This window comes from Notamacropus eugenii, chromosome 1 (assembly GCF_028372415.1).
Source record: "Notamacropus eugenii isolate mMacEug1 chromosome 1, mMacEug1.pri_v2, whole genome shotgun sequence".
NCBI lineage: Eukaryota > Metazoa > Chordata > Mammalia > Diprotodontia > Macropodidae > Notamacropus > Notamacropus eugenii.
This window is the reverse complement of record NC_092872.1, coordinates 409847190-409864078: the sequence shown is the minus strand read 5'-3', so window position 1 is coordinate 409864078 and position 16889 is coordinate 409847190. Positions and strand designations below refer to the sequence as shown.

At 37.5% G+C, this 16889-nt stretch overlaps 1 protein-coding gene across 1 annotated transcript in view; it reads right to left on the bottom strand.

The window, feature by feature from the left end:
* Positions 1–16889, bottom strand: part of HTR4 (5-hydroxytryptamine receptor 4) — an 85385-nt gene that overhangs the window by 59878 nt on the left and 8618 nt on the right. Inside the window, exon 2 of the mRNA XM_072631025.1 lies at positions 8172–8253. Within this exon, the coding sequence (XP_072487126.1) occupies positions 8172–8197 (26 nt within the window). The 5' untranslated portion in view covers positions 8198–8253. The remainder of the gene's footprint in view (positions 1–8171; positions 8254–16889) is intronic.

The following is a 16889-nucleotide window of genomic DNA, read 5'->3' as shown; positions in this document are numbered from 1 at the left end:
GCTCCTTCCTGCCTTTCCAGTCTTATGCCTTACCTCCTTCCCTTCTCCCTGTACTCTGTGATCCAGTGACAACAGCTTCTTGCTTCTAGAACAACATGCTCCACTTCCCAGCTCTAGCTAATTTTACGAGCTGTCCCCCATGCCAGGAATACTCCTTCATTTTTACCTCTTGGCTCCTTTAAGTCAATTTTTTTTCATTTGTGTCTGACTCTTTGTGACCCCATTTGAGATTTTTTTGGCAAAGATACTGGAATGGTTTGCCATTTTGTTCTCCAGCTCATTTTATAGATGAGAAAACTGAGGCAAACAAGGATGTGACATGCCCAGGGTCACACAGCCAGTAAATGTCTGAGGCTGGATTTGAACTCATCAAGAGGAGTCTTCCTGACTCCAGTGCTGGTGCTCTAAACACTGAATCACTGATCTGCCCCATAACTTCCTTGGTTTCCTTCAGTTTCCAGCTAAAATCCCACCTTCTGCAGGAAGACTTTCCCAATCCCCTTTAATGCAAATGCCTTCCATCTGTTAATAATCGCCCATTTATCTTGTCTATGCCTTGTTTGTTTATAATTGTTGGCAAGCTGTCTCTCCCCTACCCCACCCCCAAAGCTAGAGGATCCTTGAGAGCAGGGCTGTCCTTTGCCTTTCTCTACATCACCAGTGTTAACATGGTATCTGCCACATAGGAGGTGCTTAATACATGCTTGTTGACTTTCCTTAGCCATTTCCATGACTCCGTCACTACATAACTGACTTCCAAATCTAAAAGTGTTGTCCTGGCCTTTTCTCTGAGTTCCATACCTGCATTTTAATGATTATTGGCGCATTTGCACCTGATCATCCCATTAATAGCTCAAATTTACTATGTCCCAAACTGAGCTCATTATCTTTCATCCTAAACTTTCTTGATCCTCCTTCTAGCTTCATAATTGTTTTCTTCATTATCACCATCCATCAACTCACTGCAGTAGAATGAATGAATACTAAATTTAGCCAAAAGACCTAGGTTCAAATCTCACCTCCAAAGCTTCCAATTTGCACAATTTTGGGTGAATCACTAAATTCTACTGGGTCTCAGCTTTCTCAGTTGTAAAAAGAGAGCGTTAGGCAAGCTGATCTCTACAATTCTCTTCATTTCCTAGTCTATGATCCTAGCATCATATGACTTCTGAGCTCCTTTCCAGCTCTAAATCTTATGACTCTGTGGGATTTATGGATGTGCAGAATTGGGGATGACAATGATCGTAAGTGAGATAAGCTCTCATGTTACTTCCAACTCTAGGTCTGTGATTCCATGGTCTTTGACTCTTCCCTGTCCCTCACCTCTCCTATCCAATTATCTAATAAATCCTCCTGATTCTATGGCATCCACCCCATTTAAAATGGGTGGTTCTAAGAGAATCTGTTCATACCAGCCTTGAATTATCAAAAAATATATAATCGCATTTTTAAAAGTTTTTCTCATCATAATCTCAGGCATGAAAGATGGATACCTGCAGCCAACATCTAGATGAGGTATCAGCAACCTTTCCAATGGTGTTGCACTAAGGTTCTGAGCTCTGTTCTTCTTACATAAGGGTATTGGCAGACTATCACTGAGTGAATTACTTAGATTTCTTGGGACAGAAGGAGCTGAGGAAGATCCAGTGATAGATGACTTTAAGTATGAATAAGGGAAGACAGTCCCTATTAAGTATGAATTAAAGGGCACCAGAGAGTTCCTCCAAACCCTTAAAAAACTGCTCACATATTCTTTATTTGACATATTTCCTGACATTCTATTAATTAGAAATTCAGTTGGGTTAGTTAGCACCCTTTTAAAAGAATGCAGATATTCCCAGGCTAGCTTTCATTTTAATTCAAAAAACATTTATTAAGTGAGGCATCTATTTGCTAGTCACTAAAGATATAAAGTCAAAATAAAACAGCTCCTGTTTCTAGAAGCCTACATTTTCCCAGGAGATATATCATATACACAAATAAGTAAGTGAATAATGTATACAGAAAAATACAGTAACAGTAAGAGGGACAGAATACTAACTCTTGGGGACATCAGGGAAAGGTTCATGTGGGAAAAAGTATTTGAGTTAAGGGAACTCAGGAATTCTATGATGTGGAGGTGAAGAGGACATATATTTCAAAGAAACAAACAAACAAAAAACTCATGAGCAAAAGTGGAATGGAAGCAGAACATGGAAAACCATATACAGAGAATAGCAAACAGGTCAGTGGTCAGCTAGGCGGCGTAGTGGATTGTGCTGACCCCGGAGTCAGGAGGGCCTGAGTTCAAATCTGGTCTCAGACATCTAAGGGCTGTGTGAGTCTGGACAAGTCACTTAACCCTGTTTGCCTCAGTTTCCTCATCTGTAAAATGATCTGGAAAAGGAAATGGCAAACCACTCTAGTGTCTTTGCCAAGAAAACTCCAAATCAGGTCATGGAAAGTCACACAGTCAGGCGAGTATGAAGTAGAGTAATAGAAGCAGCTATCTAGCACTATCTAGTGCAGTACTTAGGGTGCTGGATCTGGAGTCAGGAAGACCTGAGTTCAAATCCAGCCTTAGACACTCCCTAATTATATGACCCTGGACAAGTCATTTACCTGTCTCAGTGTCCTCATTTGTAAAATGGGGATAATAATAGCCCCTACCTTCTAGGATTGTCATAAACAACATAAAATATTTGAAAAATGCTTTGCAAATCTTAAAGCACAGTATAAATGCTATATTATTATTATATAAGACTGGAAAATTAAATGGGGACTAGATTTGGAGAGCTTTAAATGCCAGACTGAGAAATTTGCATTTTATCCTGGAGGCAATAGGGAGCCATTGATGATTTTTGAGTAAGAGAGGTGGCTTGATCAAATCTATGGTTTATGAATGTCAATTTCAGCAGCTATGTGAAGGACAGGTTGTAGAGGGGAGAGACTAGAGGGAAGGAGACCATTTGGACACTATTATAATAGTCCAGGCAAAGACTGAAAAAATCTGAATAAAGATAGAGGTTGTAGGAGAGCAAAGAAGGGAGGAAATGAACAGATGTTGTGGAGGCTGAACTGAGAAAGCTTGATACCTCAGAATAAATTAGAGAAAGTGTAGTGGGAAAAGGATCGAATTTGGAATCAAAACCCCTGGGTTTGAATTCCTCCTGTTCTATTCCTTTACCTATGTGACATTAGGAAACCCTGGACCTCAGCTTCCTCACCAGCAGAGTGAAGGAATAGGATCAGATGATTTCAAAGGTCTGCCATGCTCTAAATTTAGTTTTCTATGATACTCTTTCTTCTGTTCCTACTGCTACCTCCCTAATAGGCTCTCAATTACCGCCTACCTGGACCATTGCAATTAAGCCTCCTAACAAGCCTTCCCACCTCTACTTTCTTTCTCCTACAATCCATCCTTCCCACTGGTGCCAGAAGAATCTTTCTTATGGATAGACATGGGACTCAGCAATGATCAAGATATTCCTCTGCTCACAAGTCTTCGATGGTTCTCAGTTGCCATCCAAGAAACGTAATCTACAGGGCCCAGCATTTGAAGCTCTGCACCACCTATTTCTATTACAGTAATAATCCCCAAACAGGTCACAGTATTAAGGTCACATTCTCTATTATGGAAATAATAGAAAATATTATAGGTCTCCTTTATAAAAACCTATAATATGATACAATATGATACAATAAAATAAAACATAACATGACATAATAGGATATAATAGAATAATATAATATTAGTATAGTATAATATAATATAATAAATGTTTCTTCTGATTCAAAATTCTGGTCTCTAACAAGTCATAGGAACTGAATCAAGAGGGGATAGCTGTCTCTTTATTAATAGGACAAGACTCCTTCACCTTGGAATGTAGATTCCACTATGCCACATCCTTAGTGGGAGGAGCTGAGAAACATCCTCTAGTCCTAACAAAAAGGCACATGGCAAATACTGTGTGACCTCATTTCATTGGAGGGAATATATCGGGCTTTATATAGGTCAGCTAGAGTCTGTAACTTTAACCTTACTTTAAAATTTTTTTCTCTCTCTATTCCTTTCTATTCAGACTTGAAAAAAGACCTGTAGCAGGCTTTGGGGGCTGCTCTGAACTAGCTCTCTCCTTTTCTGAAGAATGGGTCATTGGGAAGCTTAAAAGGCCTCTCACTATAGCTGTGGCAGAAGCTAATTGGAGGCAACTGTTTCAGAAATATGAAGAAGTAACTAGAAATCTTTCACTTTCCTCTCTCTCTCTCTCTCTTTCTCTTTCTCTCTCTCTCTCTCTCTCTCTCTCTGTCTCTCTCTGTCTCTCTCTCCCTCCCTCTGTCTCTCTCTCTCCCTCCCTCTCTCTCTCTCTCTCACTCCCCCCCCCCTCTCTCTTTCTCTTTCTCTCTCTCTCCTTGTCTCTCTCTCTCTCTCTTCTAGGAGTTGGGAATTTCATGTAGCCTTACGTCCAAGCAGACACTATTGATTCAATAACATATATTAGTACACTGAAATCCCCTTTCCAGGAATAGTTGTGTCACCTTTTTAGGATTATGGTTAAAGATTCTACTTTTGTTTCATAAGAGTCATTGTTCATAGAGGTATGTGCTTATTACTGAACTAATAGCTTCCCCTTAAAATCTGTGACCTTGATCACATCTTTGGTAGAGTGTTAATCATTTCCCTTGATTGTGCTGATAATTCCCATTAAATGTTTCTTTCTCTTGAGCAAAATTGTGCATAAATTTTGTGGGGTTTAGCTTTCCCAGGCATGTACATGTCCTAGATACCAAAACTGCTGGTTCCAAAGAAATCTGGAGTGCAAACAGACTACTAGATAATGTTTCTGTCCTCCACTGATACTCATCCTGTTGAATGAATCAAATTGTAAACAAATTTCTATGTGTAGTAAATGTCTTTTTTTAAAATATATGATTATATTTATATATTATTCTATAGCCTTGGAAATGTAATGGAGCCAGGAAGTGGTACAATTTATTCTGTGATCACACTAACATTTCAGTGCAACATGGAACCACAGAACACCATCATAAGCAAATTACTCAGTCATTATATCTGTTTCCTTACAAGTAAAATGAGGGTTGTAATTCATTTTTTCCTTTCACCACGCAGTGGTTGTGAGGAAAGTGTTTTGTAAACATTAAAGTATTATTTATGTAACGTATGATTATTAATACATGACATTTTAACACATAGTAACAGATTACCTTGGAAGGAAGTAGTGCAATGGAAAGATCCTTGAGGTGGATTAAATCCTTTTCTGACAATTCGAGAAGGGAAAAAGAAAGGAGGAAAAAAGGATAGTGTAGAAAGATGCAAGGGGATGGAACTTGCAATTTCTCATTGCTGGTGTCTGAAAAAGTATACAAACATGAAGGACGGGGTGGGAGCAACGGACATTGGATGAATACCACTTACATTAAATTGACAAGGGAAGGTTGAAAACAAAACACAGTTTGGTATAGTAATAGAACAAACTCAACAGGAAAACAAATGAGGATAGGAGGCTACATTAGAGGGAGAATAATATCCAGGAATGGTCATATGTAAAACAAATGTTCTGATTCTTATGGAGGAATTAAAGAGAGGGGAAAGAAAAGAACTCATATAAGAAGATGTTTTAAGTTGTCTTTTAGGTGATAGGGAAATGGATGAACCAATTGTGTTATATGAATGTAATGGAATATTATTTGGTAAGAATAAGAATTCTTATTTTTATTCTATAAGAAATATTATATTATTCTTTAAGCAATGATGAAAGAGACAATTTTGAAGAATCCTTGGTAGTATAAACTGAAGCAGAGTAAAATGAGAAGATCCAGGAAAACATTTTATACAAAGACAACAATATTATGAAGAAAAACAACTTTGAAAAATTTAAAGGACTGAATAATGCAATATGACCAATTAGGTTTCCAGATATTACAGAATGAAGCATATTACCTACTTTCAAACAAGGAGGTGATAGACATATGATACCGAAATATACATTTTTAGATATGACCAGTATGTGGATTTGTTTTGCCTAACTATTTGTAAGAGAGCTGTTATTTTCTGTCTTTTGGCTTTTAATTTGATAAGGAAGTTCAGAAGGGTTTAGTAATAGTGATGCCAATTAAAAGAACATTGAAAAATTTTTAAATGCCCAGAGAAAGAAAAAAGCTCAGAAGAAAGCACATACAAAGAGGACAATTGTAAAAGTAGAGTGCAGAATTTATTATAAACTTCAAAAAAAATCAAGCAGTATGGAATGGAGAACCATGGTTTAATTAGAATCTGCTTCTTGTACTCTGTTGTGTGTATAAAAATGATCTCTTTTTTATATTAAAGTTCAGGATGAAAATTTTTTTCTTAAAAATGATAAAAAAAATAAAGTTATGATAGGTTTTAGTTTGCTTTTGTTTTGGGGTTTTTTTGGATGTCTTCCTCTAGATTGTGGGCAATGTTGGAAAGAAGACTTTGATACGCTCTAGAGGATTTTAAGAGAATGTTGTTGCATGACAATAAATCACTCTGGGAATGAGGAATGGTATTATAGAGGCAGGGATGTGTGTAGGTGGAGTCAGGTTAGAAGACCAAGAGAGAGGATGTTTTTGAAATATTACAGTTTAGAAGAGACCTTAAGAGATCACATTGGAAAGAGTTTGAAACAATAAATCACAGCTCAGGTCATCTATGAATAGCTGCTTGCCTAGAATAGCCCACCTATTCAAGGTAATTAAGCGCCAATGAAGACATTTGCTGTTATATTAAAAAATCAGCAAAATATAAAGCCAAGCTACATAAAACTGTATCTTCCCCCTCACATTTCTTGCCACAATTTCATGTTGAAATAAATATTTATGTAGTGCTTACTATGTGTTAAGCACTGTACTAAGCACTTTTTACAAAGATTATGTCATTTGATCCTCACAATAATCCTACAAGATAGATGTTTTATTCCCATTTTACATTTGAGGAAACTGAGGCATACAGAGATTAAGTGATTAAGGGTCACACAGCTAGTAAATGTCTGAGACTAGATTTGAACTCAGGTCTTCCTGACTACAGGTCCAATGCTCTATCCAATGCTTCCCCAACACAGGAAATAAAGGAAGACAAAACAGAACAACTCTAATTCCCTTAGTCTTAGGAGAATATGAGGCCATAGCACCCATGTGTCTCCAGCTACAAAAATGCAACTTCAATTGTTTGCCAAAGCCCATCCAGGCAGATCTGTAACTCATTTACTGACAGTGCCTCTTTCATGAAACAATACAACCCCCTTTATTTAAGAAGTGAGTGAGTGTGTCTTGGATTCGTTATGAAGGGTGTTTTAATTCCTACCTAAAGCTTGGAGACTGTTTCCAAAGCCCTTAGGACACTGATGCCTTAAAGGATGTATTTTAAAGAATGTACTACCTTTTTGGAAACAAACATTTATGGAAACAATAGACTGCTAACCAGCTCTTGGATGGGCATATCAAAAATCAAGAGAAAGATTTATAACAACTTCAATTGGTTTGGGGGAGCTTTGCAGTATAAATGATTATGATTTAAAGTGGTAACTCATTAAACAAAATTGATACCTTTTATACATTAGATTCATTTCTGAATATCTCCTAACCCTTTTCACATCCATCCATTGTTTGCAATAAAAAAATATGAGACCACAAAAAAAGTTTGGTAAAGGCAACCAAAGCATAAAGAGATGTCTGGTACTATCTTTAATATTCCACACCCATAGCCCCCCCTACTGAAAAGGAATGAGAGAAGTCTCATTCAAAGAGAATGAACTCTACTTATAGTCAAGCTTAATTCATTACAATTACAGAGCATTTAGTTTCCTGTTTTGTTCTTTCCATTTACCTATTTGTTATCACTACATATATTGTTTTCCTGGTTTTTATTTCCCTCTATCTATTAAGGCAGGTAAAAAGTAATCTGCAGCAAAATTTTTACCACCAAAAGAACCGACACCTTAAAATCTACAAAAATGTGTAACTGAAGCTTCCTCCTCCTTTTTCCCTCCTTTTTTTTCCTGCTCTTCCCTCCTTCCCCATGCCCCTCTCCAACCCTCACACACTCTTCTGCTGTTGAGACCAGCATGCTTCTCTATAGCATTTTACATTTAGGCATTTTACAATGTTGTAGTATGATCTGGGTGGGGAAACGTACTAGCAATTCATCTTACCCCACATTAATGTCAGATTCGTCCATCACAGGAAATAGGCATGGGTAAGCTGGTTTTCAGTGCCCACAGAAGGTATCTGGTCCTGTAATGGAAACAAACATGATGCTTGAAAATTAAAAAGTTCTCTAGACAGAGAGGCAATGGATTGTTTTGGAAAGAGCTTCCCTGGGCTTGGGTTCAAGTGTTGGCTTTGCTACCTAGCCAGGATAGGAAATCCTTGGGTTCCATGACCAGTCTGCCTTGTTCTATATAGCACTCTGCCTCTCAGAAGAGGAAAGAGTCCTGAATATGTAATCAGAAAAATAGGATTTCAGACTGACCAGCTGCATGATTTCTAACTTTCTTTTCAGTTTGCATTTCTTTTATGACATATTTTACACATCTCCTATACGGTCCCAGGTCTATAATGTGCTCCAGTCAAGTCACACTCACCGAAGGTACTAAAATTCAGTTATTCAGGGGCCAAAGCGTTTCATGATTTGAAGCTACACAATAACACGGGCCTTTGTTTCAGGGAGAAGCTTGGGGTTATTAAAATAACTTTCCAGTTTCCTCCAAGGCAATACAGTCTGCTCTCTTCCTCCTGACATTTAGAGAGCAATTAAACGTTTGTTAAGACACTTTACATATATTATCTCACTTGATCCTCACAACAACTCTGTGGAACAGGTGCTAAGGTGTTTTGTTACCATTTTACAGATGAGAAAACTGAGGCTCAGGGAGGTTAAGTGACTTGATCACAGTCACACAGCCAGTAAGCATCGACAGAAGGATTAAAACTCAGGTTTGCCTCATGACAAGTTTCTACACAATCAATCAATCAAAAATCAACAAATGTTTATTAACAAACAAAGCTTTAAAAAATATTTTTAAAACAAAAAGCAATTTATCAACAGCTGTTAAAAGGTATTAGATACCATGTACTGAGTGCTAGGAATACAAGGAAGAAGTAAAAACACTCCCTGTCCTCATAGAGCTTATATCTTAATATAATTTTATTAATTAATTTAATGTTATTTATATACATGTATATAAATAAGCACAAAGAAGATACACACAGGACATAGAAAGTAGGATCAGAGGGAGAAGGCCTCAGCATTTGGAGAGGAAAAGCCCTCCTGTAGAAAAGAAGGTGCTTCATTTATGCTTGCTGCCCCTAGGGGGTGTAGTAGGTAAGGGACAGACCTGAAGTCAAAGACCTGAGTTCAAATGCAACATGAGACAGGTATTAGCTGTGATACTCTGGTAACACAGCTCCGGTTTCCTCATCTGTAAAGTGGTAATAATTATAATAGGGCTATTGTGAGGAGAAAATGAGATAATATTTGTAAACCGTTAACTAGAAAGAACAATGGATTGGGAGTCGGAACTCCTGAGATCAAGCTCCTTATCCAATACTTACCATGACCTTGGCCAAGTCACTGAAACTATCTGTGCCTCAGTTTCTTCATCTTTAAAATAAGAGTGAGGATCTGATAGGTCAGACTTGATTCTATGCAAGATTCCCTCTAACTTTTACTGCACTATACTTCCAGGACCTTCTATGGCTTATTAGCTCTATTAATTTGGGCAAGTCTCTCCAAGTCTCAGTTTCTTCTGTAAAATGGGCACAACAACCTTTACATTCCATACTTTTCAGTGATGTTGCGTAAAAACTGTATGATAAACGTTAAATCACTATAAAATATACTGCTACTATTATCCTGGCTTCAACTTCATCATCTCTAAAATGGGGCCAATAATCTGATGTCGAAGCAGATTGAGCACCAGACTTGGAGGCTCATCTTCCTGACTTCAAACCAGTCTCAGACACATAATATTTGTGTGGCCCTGGGCAAATCACTTACCCTTATTTGTCTCAGTTACCTTATTTATAAAAGGAGCTGGAGAAACAAATGGCAAATCACTCTAGTATCTCTGTCAAGAAAACCCCAAATGGGTTCATGAAGAGTCAGACATGACTGAAACAATCAAATAAAACTGCCCAAGAGGGTTAAAAGGATAAAAGTAAAACAATTTGTAAATTACAAAGAATTATGGGTAATTTTTATTAGAAATGGCAAGACAAAGGTGAGCTTAGCCCTAGCACATCAGAGCTTGTGGCCACAGGGGAGTGGGAACCCAGGTCACAGTTCCAGGGCAGAAAAGAGTTCTTGTGGTCACTCACAGACCAGAACATAGGCCAGAGAAATAGTAAACATATCTCTCCTTAGATCATTCCACTTAGAAGAACTGAAAACTTACAGATCCTCAGAACTAGCTCTGAAAACAGATGAACAAAAAACCTAAAGTTTGGGACAGTGCCCTCTTATCCTGGGAGCAGAGTTCAACTTTAATATAAAGTTAAAAGTCAAGAAATGGACTGTGAAAAATGAACAAACAAGAACAAAAAAAGGATACTGACCATAGAAAGTTACTATGATGACAGGTAACATCAAAACACAAACTCAGAAGAAGACAATAAAGTCAAAACTGCTTCATGCAAAGCCTCAGAGAAAAAGGTGAATTGGTCTCAGGTCATGGAAGAGCTCAAAAAGGATTTTAAAAATTAAATAAAACAGGTAGAGGAAAAAATGGAGAAAAAAAATGAGAGTGAGGCAAGAGAATTATGAAAAAAGAGTCAATAGCTTGGTAAAGAAAGCACAAAAAATACTATAGAAAATAACACCTTAAAAAACAGGCTAAATGGTAAAAGAGGCACAAAAATCTATTGAAGAGAAGACTCCCTTAAAAAGTAGAATTTACCAAATAGAAAAAGATGTAGAAAAGTTCATGGAAGAAAACTCCTTAAAAAGCAAAATTGTTCAAATGACAGAGGAGGTACAAAAGCTCACTGAAGAAAATAATTCTTTGAAAATTAGAATTAGGCAAATAGAAGCTAATGACTCCATGAGATATCAAGAAACAAGAAGAGAAAATTAAAAGAATGAAAAAATAGAAGAAAATGTGAAACATCTCACTAGAAAAGCAACTGAGAAGGAAAATAGATTGAACAGAGATAATTTAAAAATTATTGCAAAATAATTTAAAATTAATTTAAAAAGTAAAAGCCATGATCAAAAAGAGAACCTAGACATCATCTTTCAATAAATTATTAAGTAAAACTGCCCTGAAATCCTAGAACAAGAGGGCAAAATAGAAAAAAAATCCTCCAATTACTTCCTGAAAAAGATCCCAAAATGAAAACTCCTAGGAATGCTGCAGCCCAATCCCAGAGCTCCAAGGTCAAGGAGAAAATATTGCAAGCAGCCAGAAAGAAATAATTCAAATCATGAAACCACGATCAGGAAAATTCAAGATATACCAAATTCTACATTAAAGTATCCTAGTTTGGAATATGATATTCTGGAGGGCAAAAGAGCTAGGATTACAATGAAGAATCACCTACCCAGCAAAACTGAGCATAATCTCTTCAGGGGAAAACAATGGGTATTTTATGAAAAAGAGGGTTTTCAAGCATTCTTGATGAAAAAAACTAGAACTAAATAGAAAATCTGACTTTCAAATACAAGATGTAAGAGAAGTATAAAAAAATGAAAAGGAAAGAGAAATCATAAGGGACTCAATAAGGTTAAACTGTTTACATTCCTGCAATGGGAAGATGATACTTAAAACTTCTAAGAACTTTCTCATTATTAGGGCAGTTAAAAAGGAATGCATATAGACAGAGGGTATGGGTCTGAGTTGAATATGATGGGATGATATCTAATAACTATAAGTAAGGTGTGAGAAAGAGGAATGCACTGGGAAAAGAGGGAAAGGAAAGGTAGAATGGAGTAAATTATCTGACATAACAGAGACACCAAAAAGTTTTTTACAGTGGAGAGGAAAATGGGGGAAGTGAGGAGGGGAAACCTACAAACCTTACTGTTATTAGAATTGCCTCAAATAAGGAATAACATATATTCAATTGGGTATAGAAATCTATCTTACCCTATAGGAAAATAGGAAGGGAAAAGGATAAAAGTAGGGAGGGCTGACAGAAGGGAGAGAGGATTGGGAGAGGCAGTAGTCAGAAGCAAAAACACTTTTGAAAACCAACAGGGTGAAAGGAAAAAGAGAGTAGAATAAACAGGGGAAAAATAGGGTGGGGAGAAAGAGTAATCATAATTGTGAAAAAAAAATTACAGCAAATATCCCTAATTAAGGTCTCATTTCTCAAATATATATAGAGAACGGAGTCAAACTTATAAAAATAAGAACAATTTTTCAATTGATAAATGGTCAAAGAATATGAAGAGGTAATTTCAGGACTAAGTAATCAAAGAATTAAAAAAAATTTTCTGTAAATCACTATTGATTAGAGAAATGCAAATCAAAACAATTCCAAGGTATCTCTTCATACCCATCAGCTGGTTTATATGCCAGAAAAGGAAAAGTGACAAACGTCAGAGGGGATATTGAGAAAACAGAGACACTAATGCATTGTGGATGGAGTTGTGAACTAATCCAACCATTCTGTAGAGCAATGCAGAACTATGCCCAAAGCACTATAAACCCTGCATACCTTTTGACCCAGCAATAGCACTATTAGGTCTACAGCCCAAAAAGATTTTTTTTAAAAAAAGGATAAGGACCTTTATGTACAAAAATATTTTTAGCAGAATTTTTCTGGTGGTAAAGAATTGGAAATTGAGGTGGGATGTTCATCAATTGAGGAATGGCTGAACAAGGTATGGTATACGATTCTGATGGAAAACTATTTTGCTGTAAGAAATAATGAGGATACTCTTGGAAAAACCTGGGAAGACTTACATTAATAGATGCAAAGTGAAATGAGCAGAGCCGAGAGAAAATTTTACACTGAAACAACAATGATCGACTGTGAATGGCTTACTTAGCTAGTCTCAGTAATACAATGATCTAAGAAAATTCTGAAAGACTAATGATGAAAAATGCTATGGAGTCTGAAGGCAGATTGAAGAATATTTTTTTTAACTTTATTTTTCTTGAGATTTTTTTTGTCTCATCATGCACAGCATGATTAATATGGAAATATGTTTTTCATGACTGCACATGTATAACCTATATCAAATTGCTTGCCTCAAAGAAGGAACAACATACATATTCAATTGGGTATAGAAATCTATCTTACCCTACAGGAAAATAGGAAGGGAAAAAGATAAAGGAGAGAGAATTTGAAACTCAAATTTTTTTTTTAATAATGTTTAAAATAGTTTTTATATGTAGTTGGGGAAAATGAAATATTAAATAATTTTTTAAAAGGATGCAATAATAAAAATAACGTAAACTGACATTAGCTACATGCACAAGGAACACATCTTTAAATTTGGCAATGTGGTTAGTGGCCTGTAGACCAGGTCAGTGCCCACCCCCTGATATCTCTGCTTCCTGTTGATGTGTCCCAAGTTTCTCTGCTCTCTGTAAGCATCACCAAAGGAAGATTATAACAATAATAACTGCGTCATTTAAAGTTCCCAAAGTACTTAGTAAATACAATGTTCTCCAAAAGTCTTAAGGAAGTTTTAAGTTATTAAAACTTTAATAACTTAAAACTTTTTGGAACATTCCATGTTATTTGAATCACCTCAATAACCTTGAGAGATACATGGGTATTATTATCCCCATTTTATAGATTAGGAACCTAAGCCTCAGAGAGGTTAAGTGACTTGCTCATAGTCACACAATAGTGGGATCTGAATCTTTGTATCCACTATGCCAGGTTGTTGCCACAAAGCCACTCTAGGAAGTCCTCAGGGCCTCTGATGGTGGAAAGCCACTAGGATATGGGTAGGTAGGGAAGGGATGGGGAAATAAGAAATAAGAAAAAAAAAAGCTTCACAAAGAACAAAATAAACAATCTGGAAGGACTTTTAGGGGATATAATTGGAAAGAATTCTTGAATTGACCAAAGACTAATCCCATCCTGGACATTTACCATTTACGTTACCTTAGGAAAGTTATTTAACAGGATCCCAAATTGAGACCTGGAATGGACTTTGGAGGTCTTCTAATCTTAACATTTTCCCATTTTAAAGATGAGAAAAATGAAGCCCTGGGAAGTGAGAAGGGATTTGCCCAAGGCTTCCCAGTTAGTAAGTGACACACCCAGGAATACAGTCCAAGGGCATCAGGGGACCCAGGACCTTGTTCTGCTACTCATTTACTGTGTGACTCTTTAGGCAACAGTTTCCTTGTCCAAGAAGATCAGCCTTGATGGTTTCAAAGCTCGCTTCCAGTACTGGCATTTTGTAATTCGAATTATCCAAATCCAGGACTCTTTCTACTCTCTTTATGTCTCCCCCATCCTCGCCACTCCCAGGCCAGGAGCTGTTCTACACACTTAGATCTGAGAAAAAGTTCCATATCTGTAGATGGTTTGAAGAACAGATCTCTCCAAATTCTACCAGAGATATTTAATGTTGTCTCTGAAGAGCTAGATCTTACCAATAATGTGAATATTGGAAAGAACCCTAGACTTGGGAGCAGCAGATCTGGGGGAAAGGTCTTAGTTACTGAGGATGTACCTAGGTGACCCTGGGTATATTGCTTCCTCTGAGTCTCAGCTTTCCCATCTACAAAATGGGGCTAACAATGCTTTTACTCCCTGAATCCCAGGGTCAACTGTGCAGCTCCAGTGAAGTAATGGAAATGAACAGCACTTTGTTGCCAGCAAATGTCGCACAAATATTGCCTATTATCATTTTTCTCCGGTTGTCTTTCATTCTGGAATGCTCCTTATCCTCAACTCACCCTACTGACTTCCCCGCCTTCCTTTAAATCCCAACAAAAATCCCATCAACTCTCTTAATTCTAGTGCCTTCCTTTTACTTCCTACTCATCTTCTATATAGCTTGTTTGTATATATTTCTTTGCACGTTGTCATCCCTTGAGGAAAGGGACGGTCTTTTATCTCTTTTGGCATCCCTAGCACTTAGCACAGTACCTGGCACACAGTAGATACTTAATAAGTATTTATTGTTATTATCTTTCCAAGTGGCCTTATAGCTTTTAGGTAGCATTTTCCGGACTCAGGAAAAATGGTGTTTTGAGTTGAGAGTTTTTTCCTCAAATCTTTCCTTCTAGCTATGTATAATTGGGTGAGGGGGGAAGGGAGGAGGAATGACTGATCAAGGCTAAGTCCTAAGAGAAGGAACTCCGATCCTTTTTCTGTGTCTTGGACCCCTTTGCAGTCTAGCGAAAACCTATGGATCCCATCTCAGAATAATGTTTTAAAATTCATAAAATAAAATGCATCACATTACAAAGGAAACTAATTATGCTGAAATACAGTTATTAAAATATTAAAGAAAAAAGTTCACAGACCACAATTAAGAATGCTTTCTGTAGAAAAAGCTCATATTTTCCCTTTGTGGTGGATTATACAGAACATGTGACAATATTTTCTGGCCTACTTCCAATCCAACCATGTGTGAAGGCTTGGTAAGCCTACTTCTGGCCATGAGCAACTGGAGAACCGGTGCTGTGTGCTAACAAGGAATCTTGTGGTTGGCCTTCTTAGGAGCCAGAAGGACTGATGACCCAGGAGAGGCTGAGCTAGAATTGAATGTGAATACAACAGATTCCAACTTATTTTCTTCCTCTAGTTTCTTTGAAAGCTTTTGAGAAAGGATTGCTTTGCACTTGGGGAGGGGGGAAAGGGAAGGTAGGAAGAATTGCCTGCTTTCTATGCCCTCCCTAACTCAGGCCAATGTGGTCCCTGGTTTCTTTTGTTTATTCTTTCTAGATCTCAAGTGATTCGATTAGAAGTGGTAGCAGCAGCAGCAACAGGTGACAGATGGACAGTTAAGCAACCTGCTTGACCCAGCCCTGAAGGAGACTGACCCATCTACTGGGACACTCCAAACAGCAGAGAGTCAGCCCAGCTGAGCAAGGGAAAGACTTGTCCATTCACACCACCTCACTCTGAAGCCAATTTGGGTTGGAATCTGAAAAGGGAGGAAAGGACTCCTAGAAGCCAAGTGTCTCAAGGTACCCCTCTGTCCTCTATGTGCCCTAACACATCTCCTTGGCGACTGAGTGCGTAGAGAGAAGAGTGTACTTTCAGTGTGGGAGACGTTTTCCAATATCTGTCCTTACTATATCTTCTTAGTAAATATCCCTTTTATAAAAGCAATTGGTGCCACCTGGTTTATTGATATTGAGGAACATACTGCTCATGTGCATCAGTACCAGAGACCCAAATTCCTAGAACCTTGAAAGGAAAAGTTAAAATACTCCCCTCTCCGACACCAACTTGCCAGTTCAGAGTGAGCTGGGAAAGTGAGCCGAGGAGAGGGGTACATTGAAGGCACATTAACATTGTGTTTTCCCAAGGATTAGTCAAATGGGTAATGGGGCATTAAGGGAGCTTAGGCTCCAGATGGAGGCCCCTTCTCCTTTCCCTAATTACTTCAGTAATTTCTGGGGTCCCAGAGGGAACATATTCCTACAAACAGTGTGATATTCTCCCACTGAAAACATCTCAGAGACATCCATAAATTCTTTATATTAGTATGTTAACTGTAGAATTATTATTCTTATTAATAGTTCATAATAAAGTACTTTCCTTATGACAACTATGTATTATTTCCTGTATTTTATAGATGAGTCACCTGATTCTCAGAAGGATTCTCAGTTGTGTTTCACACAACTAATAAGCAGCAGCGTCAAGACTTGAACCCAGAATATCAAAATATCAGTATTCTTTAAATAACCGAAAAGCAGGTGCCATTCCTTGGAAAACAGGCCAATTCT